Source organism: Eurosta solidaginis, chromosome 2 (assembly GCF_040869045.1).
Source record: "Eurosta solidaginis isolate ZX-2024a chromosome 2, ASM4086904v1, whole genome shotgun sequence".
Lineage (NCBI taxonomy): Eukaryota > Metazoa > Arthropoda > Insecta > Diptera > Tephritidae > Eurosta > Eurosta solidaginis.
The window spans coordinates 15,196,809-15,217,512 of record NC_090320.1 but is presented as its reverse complement, the minus strand read 5'-3'; the positions used below and the strand labels follow the sequence as shown (position 1 = coordinate 15,217,512).

The window sequence follows — 20,704 nt, the reverse complement described above, 5'->3', positions numbered from 1 at the left end:
GTGTTAATGTGTCTTTACAAACGTCAGAGAAATTGCCAAAATAATGTGAAAAATTATATTTTTTGTTAATTTTTTCATTTTTAATCACGGTTTCCTCGAATAATTTGTCAACCAGTGCATATGTAAATTACTTTAAAACAATCTCCTATTAATTCTGTCTTCAAAGACATTTAACTTTTTTATATCCGCGTTGATCTTCCTGGATTTTCAACTTTAGTACATTTCTGCTGTGAAAAAAAAAATTATATTTTATAAAAATTTTTTCCTTCCCCTTTATTTTTTAAATTTTCTGTAATTAGTACTTTCGGGAGCCCGGTTTCAAGTGTTAGTGCCTTTCTATAAATAAATAAAAAAAATTCCAATATCATGTCTTCATCACGAGGTAGTTGTGTCAATGACCCAAATGTGTTTTGTTACATTTGTGGGGAATACACAGTCCAAAAATTCAGGAAAAATATAACAGATTTTATAAAAAGTGCTTATTTTTGTACTTTAAATTGCAAGTTGTAGACAAAAACAAGCCGTGGATACCTCGAATAGTCTGAAAAATGTGCTGTGAACGCTTAAGACAGTGGGTCAATGGTAAAAGAAGCAATATGAGGTTCGGGGTACCTATGCAATGGAGAGAACAAACAAATCACATCGATGACTGTTACTTCTGCTCTGTCGATTTGCGTGGTGTTAATGTTAAAAAAATGATATATCCAAACGTTCAATCCGCTAAGAGACCTTTACCACATTCAGAGGAAGCACCTGTTCCAACATTTTATTCTACCCGTGAATCATCGAATAGTGAAGTGTCTAGCGATAGCGATATCGAAGAAATAGCATCTACTGAGCCAACAACTTTTACCCAAGTAGAATTAAACGATCTAATAAGGGATCTTGAATTACCTAAGGAATCTGCAGAAGTGTTGGCTTCTAGATTAAAAGAGAAAAACTTGTTGGCTACAGGTACGAAAGTGACTCTCTACCGTACAAGGGAGCAAGACTTGCTGCCATTTTTAATTCGGAAAATGATATAATTTTTTGTTCAGATGTGCAAGGACTCCTTTTCAAAATGGGTCTTTCAGAATACCACCCAAATGAATGGCGTCTCTTGACAGACAGCTCTAAACGAAGCCTTAAGTGCGTTCTTTTACACAATGTCAACAAATGGTTCCATTCCCATTGCTCATTCAATTAAATTAAAGGAAGAATATCAAAATATTGCACTTGTTTTAGACAAAATCAAGTATAACGAAATATATAACGAATATTAATTATAACGAACATAATTGGAGTATTTGTGTAGATCTAAAGATGGTTTACTTTTTGTTAGGACAACAAAGTGGATACACCAAATACTAATGTTTTTCTTGCCTGTGGGATAGTCGTGCCAAGCACCAACACTGGACAGAAAGGGAATAGCCTGTACGTGAGATGTTGGAAATGGGAAAGCAAAATGTGATAAACCCACCTTTAGTTGCAAGAGATTCAATTATTTTGCCACCCTTACACATTAAACTGTGTCTAATGAAACAATTTGTGAAGGCGTTAGATAAAAATGGACAATGTTTTCTTTAAATAACGAGAAAATTTCCTAGGCTAAGCATAGAAAAAATAAAAGCGAGTATTTTTGATGGCCCACAGATAAGAATGTTGATAAAAGATACTGATTTTTCAAATTCAATCACCAGTTTGGAACTGCTTGCGTGGAATTCGTTTGTTGAAGTTACTAAAAACTTTCTGGGAAATCACAGGTCAAGTAACTACTCTGATATTGTTAACAACATGCTAGAGAATTACAAAAACTTAGGATGTAACATGTCCATCAAAGTCCATTATCTCCACAGCCAACTTGACCAGTTTCCGGAGAATCTTGGCTCCTATACCGAAGAACAAGGCGAACGGTTTCACCAGGACCTAAAAACTATAGAAGAGATGTACCAAGGCCGATGGGATCAGCATATGATGGCTGACTACTGCAGGGGTATGCAACGTGATAGTCTTGCCATACTTCATTCACAAAATTCACGTAAACGAAGGTTTTTATGTAAATAAAAAGTGAGTAATAAAATAAATGACAAAAAATTTTTTTTCAGAGTAAAAATTTAATAAAATAGAATATATTAGGAAGATCTACGCGGATATAAAAAAGTTATATATCTTTGAAAAATGAATTAATAGTTTATGCCAATTGCTCGTTTGAAAATTATTTGAAAACTTCACTGCTTTTCATGGTTCGATTCGCGCTCAAGGCCAGAACAATAATTTTTATTTTTTTTCTAATGATAATTATTGTTATTTTTAAATTTTTCTATAATTGAAAAATCGTATTTTGTTTTCGGAATAGTAAGTAGAAAATTTTTCAGACAACCTGCCATAGCTGCACAGATAGATCCATTTCGAAAGGTGCTAAACCTTCATCATCAGTACGCTTTAGGCATGCTGCGCTAACCATTTAGCTATACAGCGGTGGTTTGTTTGACTGATTGCTACTTCTATTCCTTCTTACCACCTATATTTATTCAGTGTTGCGACATCTGTTGCAAATCACTGATAATGCTGGATTTGTTTATTGTCAATTACTTTGTTTGACATTCCCAAGTGCTCTTGGTTCATTAAAAATTGTTTTTGTTTTTATCGGCCTATTGATATATGATTGAAGGTTTGATTCGAGCTCAAGGCCAGAACAATAATTTTTTTTTTCAAATGATGGTTTTCATTTAACAGTAAATACTTACTGTTAACGTAAGTTTAAAAATCAATAAATATACCCAAAGGTTCTATGGAATTTAATTATACGCAATGTTTGTGTGTTTAAATTTGTAAATATTTTCACTTGTCTGATTGTATTTCAATTATAAATATGTACTTTATTACGTTTTTGTTGTTGCATGAACTCGTAAAGTGCCAATTATCATTATGTTAACATTTAAAAAGCTTTTTATTTGCTTTGTTTAATTTCGACTTTTTTCATGTTTGCAACAAATTTAATCAATATAAATAATATCAAAAAAAAAATATTTTAAAACACTTTAACTGTTTTTCTCACCAAAACTCACTACGTGATTAATCAGTCCCAAAGGTCTATGCAGTTCTATTTCTTGCAGGGATGCGAGATCTCTCGTGCTGAAGTGGATATCTGTGAGAGTTGTTGGCTTTACTAAAGCTCATCTAAAAATGTTGATTGAGGTAATAAAAAACTCTTCCTGCTACATTTGAAAGCAAGATAATGAGTCGGAATCATTAAGTCGTTTCGTGCCTCAACGAGCCATATGCATAAAGCCAATAAACGGGGTTTTCGAGCAGTCAATTGAAATTGCCTTATAATTTTTGAGTGATTACTTTCAAAAATGGACTTTACTACTTAAATGCATATGACCCAGTGTCTAGCTTTTTCTGGAAATAGACTTATTAGGATATCCAGAGGATTTGTCTAGGGCTGGTACTTGTAACGAAGCAGTCAATTGTTGTTTAGATCAAAAGCCACTCTTTTGCTAGCCTATTTACTTACTTACTTAATTGGCGCTTAACCGTCTAAACGGTTATGACCATCCAATAAGGTGCGCCAGCCGCTCCTTCGCTCCTCCAATCGGCGCCAATTGATCACACCAAGGGAGTTTAAATCGTTTTCCACCTGGTCCTTCCAACGGAGTGGGGGCCGCCCTCTACCTCTGCTTCCATAGGCAGGTTCCGATAGAAACACTTTCTTGGCCGGAGCATCATCTTTCATTTGCATAACATGGCCTAGCCAGCGCAGCCGCTGCGTTTTAATTCGCTGAACTATGTGGATGGCTGCGTATAGCTCGTACAGCTCATCATTAAATCTTCTTCGGTAATCGCCATCGCCAACGCATAGAGGTCCATAAATCTTTCGAAGAACTTTTCTCTCGAACACTCCCAAAGCCGCTTCATCTGCTGTTGTCATGGGCCATGCTTCTGCCCCATATAGCAGGACGGGTACGATAAGTGACTTGTAGATTATGATTTTCGTTCGCCGAGAGAGAACTTTACTTTTCAATTGCTTACCTAGTCCAAAGTAGCATTTATTGGCAAGATTGATTCTTCGCTGGATTTCAGTGCTGATGTTGTTGCTAGTGTTGATGCTGGTTCTCAAATAAACGAAGTCTTTTACTATTCCGAAATTATGGCTGCCAACAGTAGCGTGGTTGCCAAGGCCTATTTACATTACCCTCTTTTTCCACCACCGACCGTTTAGCCCAGGATGCTTTCCTGACATTGAACTGTTGTGAAGACAATTTTCAGGATGATAGGGTTCGACTAAACCGACTAGAACTCTCCCTGCATTAGTGCTCCGTATAATCCAAGTTGATGGCTCCAAGATGCGCCATCTCTGATCATATAAATGTTATTGTTATTACATATGTATTTATTGATCAAAGCAGGGATGGTGCTTTCGTACGTATGAAACATACTTATTGATCTTTATATGTTTTTTTAGTGCTTTTGTATGCAATCGGCATTAGTACAGCAATATGAATACAGAAGTAGTACAAAGTGTATTATATGAATGCTCCTTAAGAAAGTACACTTTTTAAAAAGAAATATACGTGCATTTATACTGGCATGCCTACACTGCTCCACTTCCCCTCTATTACATGCGCATGTTTGCAGCTGGAAAATTTACAATTCTTAGGTTTTCAACAGCAAGCTTAAGATTTTTTGATTTTTTTTAATAAGTAGTGTCTACAAAATTCTATTTTTTTAACTTTTAAATTTTATTTTGCCTGACGATGATGACGTGGCGGTTTTCGAAATGGTACCATCGCAATATGCCAGTAAATGTTTCCTTCTTTTCAGTTTTTTTTAATAAAACCAAAAAATAATAATTGAATAACAATTAAAAATTTAACATACTATTAAGCATATAAATATAAAAAAATTTTGTAGTTTATTGAAAGGCTTCCAATGCTGACAGCGATCGTTTCCACAACAGACCGTTTAACATAGGCCCTTATTATGAGACAAATTCGATTTTCGACCACAGTCGAAGTCCAGCTGATCGAACCAATTTTCATTCGGTATTATGACACTCATTCGATAAAGAGTAGTGTCATTGTTCGATAGTTCGATAAATTCAACCGTCCAGAAAAGCACATTCCCATCATCTGTCAAATAAAATAAAAGCAAAATTATTTATTATTGTAACGAATTTACTGAAATTCCGCTTATTTCAAAACTTCTACTAACGTTCGAATCACTAAACTGTTGAATAAATAACTCCACTATTCAATAATGCAAAATGGCCTTTATTAAAGTACTTCACAATAACACTTATACTTCGCAACTGATAGCTTGCTGAAATCAAACTGATTATCTTGCCTCAACTGTTGCTGCTTTTTATACTGTTCGGTTTCTTAGATGACATATTTATAGGCGCTGCTATTTCTAGAATTTACTAGTTAGTTATCAGCTATAAAATTACCAACTATAACTACGTTTATAGCATCTCATATGCGCGTGTATATGTGAGTGATACTTGCACAATTATAGCTTCTCATATGCGCGAGTATACGTGAGTGATACTTGAAAAAATTATTACATACTTTCGGGAGTATCTCAGATATATGCATGTGTTTGTGTGTTGCTTTCTGCTGCTTGTATGGACATAATGATTAATTTGGTTATGTGCATACAAGTCACTGCTAAGCATCGGCTTAGAAATGATAGTATCCCTTAGTGTTGCTAATATTCGTCACATTATGAAGAAAAAGGCTTAAAAACTGGAACTAGCCAGAAGTATAAAACGCTGAAATGAATTTCAACGCGTAATTATAGCTTTCTAAACATTGTAACTTTCTGAACATGTTCTTACATATGTTAAAAACTAAACTTCATAATGATCATAGAAGCGTTCATGGACTTACTATCCAGTAAAGATGAATGGCTCCAACAATGCACAAGAGCCAACCGTTTTGAAATTGGCAACAATTCTCAGATTTTGCGCTAGGGATTGTCTCAACTGAGCATCGGGTACGTGAATGTACTAGGAATTTTTTCCACCTGATCCTTTCTGCAAGTTCGTTTTGTTATAAAGGGATTTTGTCCAATTTATGAAATCAGTCTTCCAAGCAGTTGTTTTGCATTCACGACTTTGGACCTATATGTAGGGTTCTTAAATTATATTGACTAAATTATTTTTATTTAACTTTGTTGTTACGTTACTTTGAACTTTGTAATTTTAATATGTTTTACAATATTTTAATTTTCAATATTGATTTTACTATTTTCAAAAATTTTCATTATTATTCAATTTTGCATAATGAAAATATAACATTTTCTTTTAAATACTTTTTGTGTGGATATTAATTTTAATAAAAATAAAGCATCCTACACTATATACGATTAATACAAATAGTTTGAAATTACTATTAGGTAGCAAAAAAGTAGAAGATAAACACAAAAAAACTTACATTTCAAACAATTTCTTCTAATTCGATACAGCATCGACAACAAATTTCTATTCGCTTCAAAATTAAATACACAACGAAAATTTCGACAGATATTAGATGTCATAATACAAATTTTTAATTCAATTTTCGATGTTCGATAGCCAGCGCAGATCGAAGATCGAAAAATGCTCATAATAGCGGCCATATTTTCATATTTTATCCAAATCATCGCAGTTTTTTCGGTATAAAATTGTTAGCACATCACTTTTTATTCATTGAGGTAAGTGACCGCTATATAGGGCGATGCGCTACAACAACAGCAATAACATCATGCAGAAGATGAGTTGGGAATACTTTTTATTCCGTTTTAAACACAATAAGAACCAGTGAACTCCCATAAATGCGATTAACGAATATATTTAGTACAACTCCTTAATAAAAAAATAAATGTAAGGTGCGATAACCTCCGAAGAGATCTAAGGCCCAGCTTCTCTTCCAATTTGCGTCGTGCTCCTCTTGATTTTCCCTACAAATGGGCCGGACGGAACCTACATGTTTTATGCCGACTCCGAACGGCATCCGCAAGGCAGATGAGTTTTCATTCAGAGCTTTTCAAGGCAGAAATACACCCGGAGCGCTTGCCAAATACTGCCGAGGGGTGACCCCGCTTAGAAAAATTGTCTTCTAATTGAAAACCCTTATTTCTAAAATTTTGATGTTGCTTTGCCCGGGGTGCGAACCCAGGGCATACGGTGTGGTAGGCGGAGCACGCTACCATCACACCACGGTGGCCGCCAGTACAACTCCTTACAGCAGATATAATTGCATTACTTTACTAACTGCTAACAAAAGTATTTGCTTGAACACAGAACAAAAAAAAAAAATGAAATAAAAATTACCCCAGTTTTAATTGCCACAAGATTTCCTTGGCTATCTTCTTGCTGCTTGCACCACAGTTTGCATGCATTGTCGACGTAAATTATTGTTTAAATGCTTTATTGTGGCACGCGTACAATATTCACGAATTGTGCTCAAAAGGTGAAAGCATGCAATAGCAATTGTGTACACTAAAATAGTGAGTACTTAAGTAGAGCAAAGCAAAATAAGTTTAAGTATTTCAAAAGCATTTAACAAGAGAAATGCATGCTTTGCTGTTGCATTCAACTCACTGATGAAGTTTTCTGCAATTTCCGTTTCTCTTCGTAGTGTGAAAAATGAAAAGAGTACTGAATATTTTCTTTTACTTTGAGTGTTGCTACTTATGCATATTGCATACACAAACAAATACTGGGCTACACACTAAATGAGTTATCGCAACGAGACTGTATATGAAGAGGAAGCATTTCGAAAATGGCTAGCAAACACTTAACAAATAAATGCAATAAGTCTAGTTTGAAGTGGAGTATGCATGCAGTGAATAATTTACCTATGCCGATACCTTTTCCTGCAAGTTTTTTTGAATTTCGATGAAGGCATTATGTTTTATTGCATGGCGGTTATTATTTTTGTTTTGTATATGGGGTATTCCATCCCATTTCGACCAATTTTGAACCCGACCCCTTTAGAATTGGCTGAAAGTTTTTCTTCTTTTTCTAGCTTACGAAAGACGTTTTTCAGAATTTTTTCAAATTATTTCATCCAACTCAAAAAAAGTTATGAATTTAAAAAAAAAACACCGTTTTGGTTTTCAAAATGCTACAACTTTTTCAAAAATTTACCGTTTGGGATCTCTTTTTTTTTTAAATTTGTTTTTAAATGTACTTTTCGGAAAAAATACAAAAAAATTTATAAAGTTTTTTTTTTGTAATTTTTCAGTTTTTCGAGATTTTTCGAATTTCGTCATTTTTTTTTTTTTCTCATAAAAAACATCAATCAATATTGCAATCATCCCCACTGGAGTGGGCCGATATTTTTTTTTTTTTTATTTATTTATTTGAAAAAAAAAAACTTTAAAAATTTTTTTGTATTTTTGCCGAAAAGTACATTTAAAAACAAATTCAAAAAAAAGATCCCAAACGGTCAATTTTTCAAAAAGTTATAGCATTTTGAAAACAAAAACGGCGTTTTTTTAAAAATTCATAACTTTTTTTTGAGTTGGATGAAAAAATTTGAAAAAATTCTGAAAAACCTCTTTCGTAAGCTAGAAAAAGAAGAAAAAATTTCAGCCAATTCTAAAGGGGTCGGGTTCAAAATTGGTCGAAATGGGATGGAATACCCCATATGTATGTCTGTAAGTAGCAGACTTTTAGCATACATGGCATGGCGTATGAGTAATATAGTGCGAGTAATTAACTAATTGCTGCTGTAGGCCTAATTATATTTTGTGTATCGTTTTATGGTTGTGTAACGAAACTTTGGTATTAATCGTTAGTTGTAAACACAATTGCTGCTTTGCAGAATTACAAAAATATGTTTTACAAGGACTTTTTCCTGGAAAGTCGTATAATAACAAATTTAATTTATGAAAGTTTTCCTATGACTGCAATTACACCTTAACTCGCCTGCCGTTTAGCAAACGCCACATCTAAGAAAATTTTGGAAAACTCCTTATTTCAGAATGTTTTTGAAGACAGCCCTATCTTACCGATCTTACCATCAATTCAATACATTTTGCTTTGAGATGGCGCGTTTATGAAAAAAAAATGGAGATAGGTAGACGAATTATGTGATAGGAAGTTCTTAAAAAATATTCCGATAAAGACAATTTTGGACTTAGCATTCGAGATGTTGTGATAGTCGCGTGGATGTAGGTATATATCGGTACTTATAAAGTAGCAGGTTTAGTGTGGTTAGTGTCCCACAATTAGTTTAAGGCTGTTAATGCCTTAACTCTGAAAAAAAAAATGTTTTATGCCCATTTCAAAAGGCATCTGCCAAGGCACGAGAATGAATCATTACACTGAAGATGCCACAACGTGGAAATCAGTTTGACTCCAACACAAGTTTTCCAAGAAATGACGCAAAATTACTCTAATAAATCATTTTTAATTTTGTTTTGATGCTGAAAATACCCTCGAAGGGCTCGCCAAATTACTGCCAAGAGCCGAGCTTGTCATCCCAGTACTTTGGTCTGTGAATCTTTGGCAAGTTATGCCAGCACACTGCACCTGGAGTACAGCGGGCGCCAAAATTTGGAATATGTGGAATAAAGACTCTCTGGTCTTAAAATATGGGTGGGCAATAAAGTACTCGAGAGGACGTTTCTTCTAAAGACTTATGATCCTTTTCGTTATGGCAGGAAAGAAATGTCATTTCAAAGCGGATAAAAGCTTCATTGATAACGTGGAAAATAGAACTATACTCCAAACTATACGTTAAAGCTCTCGTCGTCGTCAACAGAAAAAGAGATTTCTCAAAAAAACCACCGAACCACGCCGAAAACTGTTTAAAAAGAGAAAGAGAAAGAAAATGCAAAGAAAACAAAACACGTCCCAGGACAAAGTAACACGATGAGGCAGTCTTTATAAGCGCACAAGAAGAAAACCCTACGTCGAAATTCCAAAGCACATCCTTACTGAAATAAAATCTGGAGGTGATCAATCCAAATTAAAATCTATGCGAAAAACAAAAGTTTGTGAAAGACTTGTCAAGCTGGTAAGAAGAGAGGCACTTAAGGTCAATCTAAATAACTCAGCTGCAATATCTGATCTTAACCAAAGGTCACTACGGTGTCTAGGATATGTAAGGAAGACGCAATAGAGGAACTAAAGTCTAATTCCATCAACGGAAAAGCGAGGTAGATTGTCATATTCATAGCGTCAACTGCAAGGGAGCAAATGCGAGAATGCAAATATCCAAGTAAAGGAGCATTTAAGTGAAACGGGCATTAACAAAAGTAGTGCACCAAAAAAAAAACAAAAAAAAAAAAAATGCTGCTTCTACCCGACAGCAGAAAGGGCTAAAAGAGATTTTATACTACTGGCCTTGAGGAGGTGGCGGAGCGATACACAGCGGTCACGGAAAAGCCATGATTGCACTGCAGGGCAAAATGCGTAGATGTAAAACCGCAGATATTCCCATTCCGCAAATACTAAAAGAAAATGACGCAGTAATCAATGGGAAATTTTAGCGAAAAGTCACTGGTTACTAGCTTGAAGACTGCGGCAAACCTCCGCTCTTTGTGTCGGTTGGATATAAGGCCTCTAAAAAAGGAAAGGGAGCTAAGCTCATAACCAGCGGGGCTAGTTTCGGCTCAGTGTCATAATTATCTAATAGCATACTGGTGCAAAATTTCACAAAAATACTCGTAATGTAAAAAAATGCAAGAATATCCAAATCTGCTCCAGTAAATTTTTATTGTTTGCCAATACTTGGTTTTGTCGAAATGCAAATATATTTAGACTAGCCTTTCTATTTGTTTTTGTTGTACATTTATACACAACAAAGAGGCATACTATTAAGACTTGCCTTTGTATGCGGTGACTGTGTGAAATTATTGTTGAAAGATTTTCATTCTCCTAAATTGCATTAATTCTTTTACATTGCTGCTCATCAATCCGTTCAAATAACCAAAAACTTTAGCATAGTTTCAGGCGTATAACAAAGATACACGCACACAGCTAAACAAACTTGAGTCCTATACTTCTTTCATTTGTATTGTTACAATGACAAAGTCAAAATGGCAAAGACCTTATGACAGTATTGAGCAGCTTGTTTTAATAAGGAAATTTGAAAATAGTATGAACATAAACTTACTGTTGGGGTCAATTTTACTGTACGAAATCAGTTCAATTTTAGACAAAACGCTTAAGTATGTATATATATATATACAGCTTGTTTGCATGCCTTACATTCGTTTCTTACAATATAGAAAATAGTACGTACGGCGACTGAGATTTGCTCAACTTGCTTTCAATTGGCCTTTTTCGTTACGCCTTTTTATTTAGAGCATATGTCTATATCCTATATATTTATACAACGGGTACATAGATTTTTTTTAAAAAGACACATCTTTATGTCTCAAACTATTTTGATGAGAACTGCTAGAGTTTGCTTACTTACTTCAAACCTTACATGCTGTATTTTCCCCAAAATTACCACTTTATTGTATTTGTTGTTTTCGTTTTAATGCCCTAACTATCTTAACCTGGTCACCTTCCGCCGGAATTGCTATTGGAAAAGGCATGCCACCGTGGCTTCATGTGGGTAGAGATACCAACAAATTCCTTACTCAATTATGTTACCAGAAGACAACACAAAACGCTTAGCTTTGGTTTTCCTTTTTGTAAGAAAGCTCCTATTGTAACGATGGCATTTCGTATGCCCTAGCAGGAGATGTTTGGAGTCGGCACGAAGCATTTAGGTTTTGGAATAATTTTACGAATTTGTTCTATTTTTCTCGACCTCCTCCAAAAAGGAGCAGTGTTAAAGCAGATGTTGTAATTCTACCATGCAAAGCAATAAATCGGCCGATGTAATTCGGGTTCTAATTAATAAATTATGGAGATATTCGGCCGATTAAAAAAAAAAAACGGTCGTTTATTTTATATTCTACGCGCTTCGACACATATTCGCGTCTTCCTCAGGAAGGCTTTAATAAATATAAGAAAAGCAAGATATTTATAATAATCTAATTATATCATAGATAGATTAATTCGGGTTCGCTTTGATTATTATAGGTTCGGAGAATTCTTAAACAAAAATCGTGTATGCCAAGTACTCACGAAGCTCGATTTGCCGATATCAATTCCGAGAAAAGAGCGACAACTTTTTGATTACAAATCAGAAGGTTTTTAAAAATGTTTTTAGCAGAAATCGATAACACTCGAATAATAATTGAAAACAATTCGATAATATGTTGAAAATAAACTTTTGATAACATGTCGATGATTTTTCGTTACATATAGATATATTTTCAATAACAAATCGATAACACTTCAAAAGCAAATTGGTTATGCTCTGACAATCAATAACTTTTAAATAGCAAATAAAAGTTTTTAAATAACATATAGACATTTTCGCGATAAACAATCGATAACTTTTCAATAATAAATCGATAAATTTTCGATAACGAACGGACAACTCTTCGATGAAGAAATCGGTAAATCAACGATAAAAAATCGCTTTCAAACCGTTTCTCTCGCATTGTATGCTGCGTTGATGCCTCGTTTAAATGGAACTCTGTTGAGCTCTATGTAAAATATTTGTTCAGCTGTTGTCGCTGCGATAGACAGGGCACTGATTTGGGCACTATGAAAATGAGAAGGGGAAATAGTGAAGTAGAAGGTAAAAAGGAATGGAATGATGATAAATATAAGGTGGCGAGGGACAGCGATATCAACATAAAATATGATGGGGAGAGCAGTATCCAAAGGGTGATTGTCAGACAGGAGAACAGGAGGACGAAAACGGAAAGGAGAAGGTCAAAGATAGGGAAAATGAAAGAGGAAAGGTTAAGAGGGTGACCAAGAGTTAGGAAGGTGAAATACGAATCGGACAGGGTGCAAATGAAAAGAAGAAGGACAAGAATAGGGAAAAGAAAAGAGAAAAGGTTTAAAGAGTGACCAATAAATAGGGGGTGAAATACGAATCGGACAGGTGAACTAAATAAGCAAACATGAGATTGAAGGGAAGCGAAACAAAGGCAGTGTAGTTACTCGGTTCTGTCGAGTATTTATAGGCTATTTAATAAAAGCACGACCTCCAAGCCCTAAAGTTAAAATTTTGTGTTAAGAAAAACTGTACAAGGCATTTTTAATTTTTCCAGTCCTGAGCGAAGGTTAGAAGTGCTCGTACTCTGTTATGTGACTCATACATGAAGATTTGTTTTAAATCGCAATAGCTCAGGAATCTTAAATCGGATTGATAGCAACTGCGTACCCAACAGATCAAAATAAATGGCTTTCAATCCGTGAAGGTAGGCGGTGATACTGCCCTTGACTTTATTTTTCAAAATTAGTATGACGTGTGGAAATGAAATGGATTTGAAATATCATTATGAGGTAAAAGATCAAACAACTTCATTTGTAAATTTAGGATGTAGGATAGTTGTTTATACTTTACCATCTAAGGATGCGTTTTTGAAATGATAACCGATGTTGGCTGATATTCTACTCATATATGTATATATGAAATATGTTTCTATCATCTTTGAAACCAAAACATATCTGAAAAGGTCATAGTTCATATGTCGCTACGTAACTACACCCATTGTTGCACGTGCGTAGGCAACTTCATACATACAAATATGCAAGTTTCAAATTGATTCCTCCTACAACCTTATTTATTTTCTAATAATGTTTTTGTTGTTATTATTTTCTAGGTCCAGTTTGAGGTTTTCATCTTTGTGTACTAATTTTGATAGAGATTTGCCTTGTTTACGTACTTTGGCTTTGATATTGGAAATTGCGACTTGTTAACAAACAAACAAGCGACAATGCAAACAATCACACGATTAGAAATTGACATATAAAAGCCATAAACATATATAAACGCACATACATGCGCACAGCTTTAGTGATAAACCGCATTTATACGCCCAAGTAAGTAAACACAATATATTGTTACAAGCAATGAGTGAACTGACTTACGTAAATATTCACGCACATTTAAACATTACAAACTAACATGTATCTATATGTATATATAAGTACATATGTAGGCGTAGTAGGCAATCTAAATTCGTATGCGATGATATAAATAGATTGAAATGGATAAAAAAATTGTTGTTGCTTTGTTTGAGTTAATAAAATAAACAGTACAAAGAGTCAAATAGTCAAAGGGAATTTAGATGTTATCCTTATAAGCACACCCATACATATCCTGTAGACTTGTTTGTACGTTTGTATTTATTAACAAGTAAGGAAGGCTAAGATTGGGTGTAATCGAACATTACATACTCAGCTGCCAAATTACAGCTTGAAAAACTTTTAAATTACCTTCTTTTAAAAGTGGGCGGTGCCACGACCATTGTCCAAAATTTTACTAATTTTCTATTCTGCGTCATAAGGTCAACCCACCTACCAAGTTTCATCGCTTTATCCGTCCTTGGTAATGAATTATCGCACTTTTTCGGTTTTTCGAAATTTTCGATATCGAAAAAGAGTGCATGGTTATAGTCCGATTTCATTCATTTTAAATAGACATCTGCGATGCTGGCGGCCACCGTGGTGTGATGGTAGCGTGCTCCGCCTACCACACCGGATGCCCTGGGTTCAAACCCCGGGCAAAGCAACATCAAAAATTTTAGAAATAAGATTTTTCAATTAGAAGAAAATTTTTCTAAGCGGGGTCGCCCCTCGGCAGTGTTTGGCAAGCGCTCCGGGTGTATTTCTGCCATGAAAAGCTCTCAGTGAAAACTCGTCTGCCTTGCAGATGCCGTTCGGAGTCGGCATTAAATCATGTAGGTCCCGTCCGGCCAATTTGTAGGGAAAATCAAGAGAAGTACGACGCAAATTGGAAGAGAAGCTCGGCCTTAGATCTCTTCGGAAGGTATCGCGCCTTACATTTATTTATTTTTTTTATCTGCGATGATTGCCCAGGAACTTACACACCAAATTTCATTAAGATACTTCAAAATTTACTCAAGTTATCGTGTTTACGGACAGACGAATGGACGGACATGGCTAAATTAATTTCTTTTCTTGCCCAGATCATTTTGATTATAGAAGTCTATATCTATCTCGATTAGTTTATGCCATTACGGGGTACTGTTATGCGAACAAAATTAATCTACTCTGTGAGCTCTGCTCAGCTGATTATAAAAATTAAACCCACGTAAAAGATATACAAAGTAAGCTGAACGCGAGTGTAAGCGTAAGCATAGTCTTTGGAAGTGGTATGCAATATGAGGGAATATAGAAGTTAGGCTAAGGCGTAGTTTGTGGGATTGGTATGCTGCATGGTATGTAAGCATAACCGTAGTCACTACACTGTAGTTCGATGTGGGAATAATTTACGTGGTAAAGTTGGTGCGAGAGAAACAATTTGCTAACGGTTTTACTATATCGATTAGTTATATGTTTATTGCCGAAAATTCATCGATTTGTAATCGAAAAGTTAAAAAGCAATCGATGTGTTACCAATAAGTTATCGAAATGTTATCGATTTCTAAAAGGTCTGCTAATTGTTTGTAATCGGCATTTTATCGATTTAATATAAAAAAGTTATCGATGTATTCTCGTAGTGTTGTTAATAGTTAGTTATCAGTGTGCTGTCTATAATTTATCGATGAATCGGTATTAATTGTTACCGATAACAAGCCGACAGAGCTCTTTTCAAATAGCCCGGAATTATTTCTTTAAATATGTTATGGGGGAACTCTAGTTAACTTAAAAACAGCAGCTTCCTAGACTTATACCTGCATGTTTACATACCAAACTTCACGAGTACTTGGTTCTGCAGCTATTTTCGGTAAACGTTACGCTAAGTCGAAAGAAATGTTGGCTGATGTACAGTATCCCAAACCTTACCCTGTAGTAAAAATTTGTATATAATTAAAATATCCTTTAGTAACGAAGAGTGGCTTCGTCAGTTGTGGAAATTTTTCTCTGTCTCAGTGCATCACTGAAACTGAGACAACTTATGGTGCTGAAGTCTCTCCTAACTCAGTGGTGGTGCCGTCCTGGCTCTACCTCCGAAATTGGGTATTAATAAAAGGATCTTATAGGCCGTAGCATCTTAAGCTGTTAACATTGCAAGACGTATCTTTTATTCGCTATACTTTCTTCATTATAAAACATCCTTTTAAACCTATCGTTGGCATCATAGAATGAGCTATCAAATGTTAGGAGAAGCTTTTTCTAGAGTATTTCAATAGCCATACTATATCTTTCATTATCCTATAAGAGACTGGACCGTATTTCAATACAGGTATGATGAGATGCTTAAAGAGCATGTTTTTTGTATGTCAAAAGAGGCATTCACTCTTCAGTTGCCTACTTAGTCTAAGAAAGTTCACAGCTGTCAAATGGAGTTTTATTTTATAATCATAAACAACGAAGGTGAGCTCGAGAAATTGAACGTCTTATTCCTTAAGGTAACATATTCACTCCTCACGACTAGCTAAGTGACGAGAATGAGTGGTCAGGCATCTTCAAGCCTCCACTTTACAGTCACGATGCTATCTAAAAAGCCCTTCCCCAGAGCTTCAGCTTTAAGTGTTAGTCAAGGGTTGCGAGGCGGCAGAGCTCTTTTAGTACAATTGCCTTGCTGTAGCCCATGAATCCAGTAATTTTGACTTGGATATCACTTTACCGGCTCTTCATGCTATCGTGCAAATATGGGATTGATGAAATGGTCCAGTGTCTATGAGTTTTAGCAGTTTATTTGTAGACTGATAAGGAAACGGGCACGCATAAGCAAAGGTAAGAATAAATTATATATAAATAAGTATAGGCTATGGCCTTAACATGCTTACTAAAACCGATTTGATATCGCCCCACCTCTCCTTCTTAGCTAGTGCTACACATTCCGTCCCTCCACTGCCTTAACTGGGTCAACTTGGCTCAACTGTTGTTGTTGTTGCTCACCAAATGCACCGTATTCGCTGACATATTTGGTCGCCATTCCACCCTTTTCAGCCAATATGTGTTACACACTGCTACTCCTCTATTGTACAGTTGTTGCAGTATGGATACCGATCACAAGTCTACCGATACCCTCTGCCCTCAACTACTCCATCCGCCGCGTACTGTAAAAGGCTGGACCACCCTTCTCTTTTGCTTCTCATTCTCGTGGTATGGAAAGCTGCTGCTTTTCGCACACCTTGGTTTGGTTTTGGTGATTGATTTATGTGTGAGTGTTAACTCAGCCTTTGTAAAAGTCTTTCGCATACCCTTAATCGGAAATTCATGTAGAGGATTTATAATTTTGCTCTTTGCACCCAATCCATTCCGGAAATGAATGCAATGTTGAAAATATATTCTAGACCAAAAGATATAAGATACGACCACTAAGCTTTCTGCGTAAGTTTTTCTACCTTTTTTTGGAGTTTTGATTTCACCTTTGAGCTTATTGCTAAGCTTAGCTAAGGAGGCAATGATTTGAGGTGCGGGATTGCGAATATATAAAGTCAAAAACTTGAGCTTAACTGCATGTGTAGACTCAAGTCTTACTTCATCTTCCTTCCGAAATAAATACGGATATAATACTAGACACAGTGATCTTGAGGTGACTATTCAAATTTTACTTCTATTCAAATTCAAAACTTACTCCTATTGACAGGCGTCAATAAAAGCCCTTATCTCAATCGGTTTTTATCGTGAATGGCCTGCAAAGGCTTAACGTTACATGACCTGAGATAGCTTAGGGTAAAACTCTCAAGGTAACGTGGTATAACTGCATCTGGAATTATCGTAACTCTGATATCTGACTCGAACTTAGAAGCGCCGCTGCATACTGACATTCCTTCTTAGGCTTATTTTTGAAAGTAATGCCCCAAAATTCGAATTTCATAGCAATTTTCAAAGCGTGACTTCATCCGCATAAAAAATGTCACATATTTTCGATGCTGCATTACCCACAGCCATATGACATTTTGACGGATGAAACATTTATGAAACATTTGCACGTTGTCATTAAATCTGTCCACCAAAGTGGTTGACCTCGTGAAATATAAATGGAGGCATATGTGTACAAATGTGGAGAAATGTAATCAGGGCAAATGTGTGAGCAATCATATGATCATAAAAGTTGTATGAATGTATGTATCTATGTATATATGTGTGATGATTGCGGTTATAAATAACAACGCGCGGTTATTATGAATGCGGTAGCTATTAGTGGTACTAATTTGGTTGTTATGGTTGTTGCTGTAGTCATTGTTATTATTTTTGTTTATCTCTCTCTTACTATGTGTGAATATTTTGTATACTCATTCATAAAATTCAACCTTTAGTTTGGCGTAAATATTGACAGCTACGCATACCACATCATATGATATGCCCTGAAGTTGTTACTATGCTTTGCACATATGTATTTGTTGTTATTTTCTTTTTCAAGTGCAAAATGCGTAATAAGTGCACGGTGGTGTGCAAGAGTTCATATTTCAGTATAGATATAGTTCGAGGTTGTTTGCGAAAACTGACATTTTTAGCGCGAGGTGCAATGTTATGTTGACATATGACACGACACGCAATCGCACAAGTGTCATATGATATGCATATGCATAAACGATTGGGTGTATGTATAGATATTCCAGTATACGATGACAATTCATATACTCCAGTTGTATGAAATGGTCAATGATATGCATGCCCTTTGGTTTATTTATCTCACTTTTGCTGGTTGGAAGTGTGATGTGATATGTTTGTATGGCACAATATGTCGTATGCGTAATCAACGCAATGCTACTTTGTTTGTGGTATGGGGGGGGGGGGGGGGGGGGGGGGGGGATTTGTGCTTCGAAATTGTACAGATAAGTTGATTATGGGGTGTTGATATGCAGAAATTATAAGCGAAAAACAACTTTATTGTGCTTCGTTTTTTATTTTGATTAAACCTTTCGGAAAACCGCAACAGCTGTAAGTCTTGCTCCAAGTTCATTTTTAGTTAGGGTACCCGTAAAGCGACGAGATTAATATATAAATGCACTCCGTTGGAGTACATGGACATATGCCGTTTAACAAGTTGTCTAAGCAATTTTGGAGATAGGCTTTTTATAAATCGGCCATATACTCCAAAAACCAGTCTCGAACAGAGCACAGGCAACTACAAGTACTCTATCTTTGACAACAACAAATACGCCTTTTCGTCATTTCTTCTTTCACCTGGAAAATGAGCCTCTGACACGAAGTACATTTCTAAACGGAAGAGGCTCTCTAAAAGGAAGAAGATCGCTCTCATCAAATACTCACTTTCTTGGCGTTCTATTCCGGTCCACAATTTTAAAAGCGCCGTAATTTTGTTAGGACTAATCATTTCATTAACATCAGCAGTTCAATTCTATTACAGGTTGCGTTGAAGGCCTGAGCCATACAAGCTTTGCTTGGAGCTCAAAGACAGATATACCGACATACAAAGAGCTCACTTTAGGGATGTAAAACTCTTTTCGAAACCCGATAACGAGAAATTAGACTATCCAGGCTTGAAATGGCTTTGATATGCTCAGTCCGTTGACATTGGCATTCCGTCGCTTACTTGGCATGCTAATAGCGTCTAATCTAAGATACTCAACAACATGGTTTGCAAGATCAAGTTGCACCTGGTTGCAAACGTCAGTCTAAACATATTTTGCATGAGAGTCTATGCATGCACTTTACCAGCTTTTCACTTCCGCCTGCAAGTACTAAGCTCCGCTACAGCTTAGGTATTGAGGTATTGCGATGGCATATACTATCGAAAGTCTAAATTAAATGATGGAAAAGTTTACGTCTAAAATGCATTTCAACACTTCTCCAAACGGGGTCCCCCTTGATAGTGCTAGGGCAAGCCATATGGGTGTATTTATGCTTTGCTTCCCGTTTGAAAACAATTTTAGCATTATTCAGGCAAAGACGCGCGTTACGGGCGCTATTTGGATACACGGCTCCTGATATTGAGCCTCCAGCCCTCCTGTTATGCGAGAAGACTATTCCTCAAGTGCCTGCTGATTTTATCAAATCTGGTACTAACGCAGGTCTTTTATAATTAGCTCTGTTTGTGGCGATATATCCAATCGTCCCCTCTACCCTTCTTCCTTTTGCGTATCATTTAAAATCAAATTTCTTTGTAAAACAAATATTCTCTTGCATTTGTTATAAATAAATTAATGAATCTACATAAATCCCCATACATACCTACCTACTATCGCAATCTAAACCACATCATCTATCAAATTTGTATGTGGGTGCATCTATTTTCCTATACAAATGTAGATATGGTTTGTAGCTACTCACCACAACTACGTTAAGCTACAGCTGCGGTTCGTAATAATAATCGTACGTTACCTTGTACAATTTGATTATACTTATATACAAATATATTTGTGTGTGTGTGATGCTGTTCCATCTCTCCCACCGTCTATCTCTCTCTACCTATTCGGCTGCATTCTACTCATAAATCTACCCCAGAAATATGCTTCATTATTAAATTTCCACGCATTTGTAGACAAGATTAATTAGTACCTCGGGTGACATGGACACCAAAGCTCAAGTGCAGTGCTGTTTGTTTGTATGTGTATGTTGGTATGTGTAACTGGTTACATACTTGGCTATTAAATATGCAGGTTGGTTAGGTCTTGTAAGTGATTATCAATAAGCATAAGCCACGTGCATATGTAAATGGATATGCGCAACTGTATATGTGTACACTGCTACATATACATATGTACATATAAAAAGTTAGATCTCTATTTTCATATGCAGTTCCCATACAAACCATATGTATAG

The 20,704-nt window shown here is 35.8% G+C and overlaps 2 protein-coding genes across 5 annotated transcripts in view; both read left to right on the top strand.

Annotated features, from left to right (window-relative positions):
- The window catches only part of GluRIIB (Glutamate receptor IIB), a 176,068-nt gene extending 162,281 nt beyond the window's left edge, over positions 1–13,787 (top strand). Inside the window, 1 exon segment of the mRNA XM_067764508.1 lies at positions 13,660–13,787. Within this exon segment, the coding sequence (XP_067620609.1) occupies positions 13,660–13,670 (11 nt within the window). The 3' untranslated portion in view covers positions 13,671–13,787.
- Positions 13,748–20,704, top strand: part of DIP-theta (Dpr-interacting protein theta) — a 554,628-nt gene continuing 547,671 nt past the window's right edge. For 3 of the 4 annotated variants that reach the window (XM_067764509.1, XM_067764512.1, XM_067764511.1), the window contains exon 1: positions 13,748–13,879. The gene's annotated coding sequence lies outside the window, so the exon portion shown is untranslated. The remainder of the gene's footprint in view (positions 13,880–20,704) is intronic. The other variant, XM_067764510.1, reaches the window with a different exon arrangement.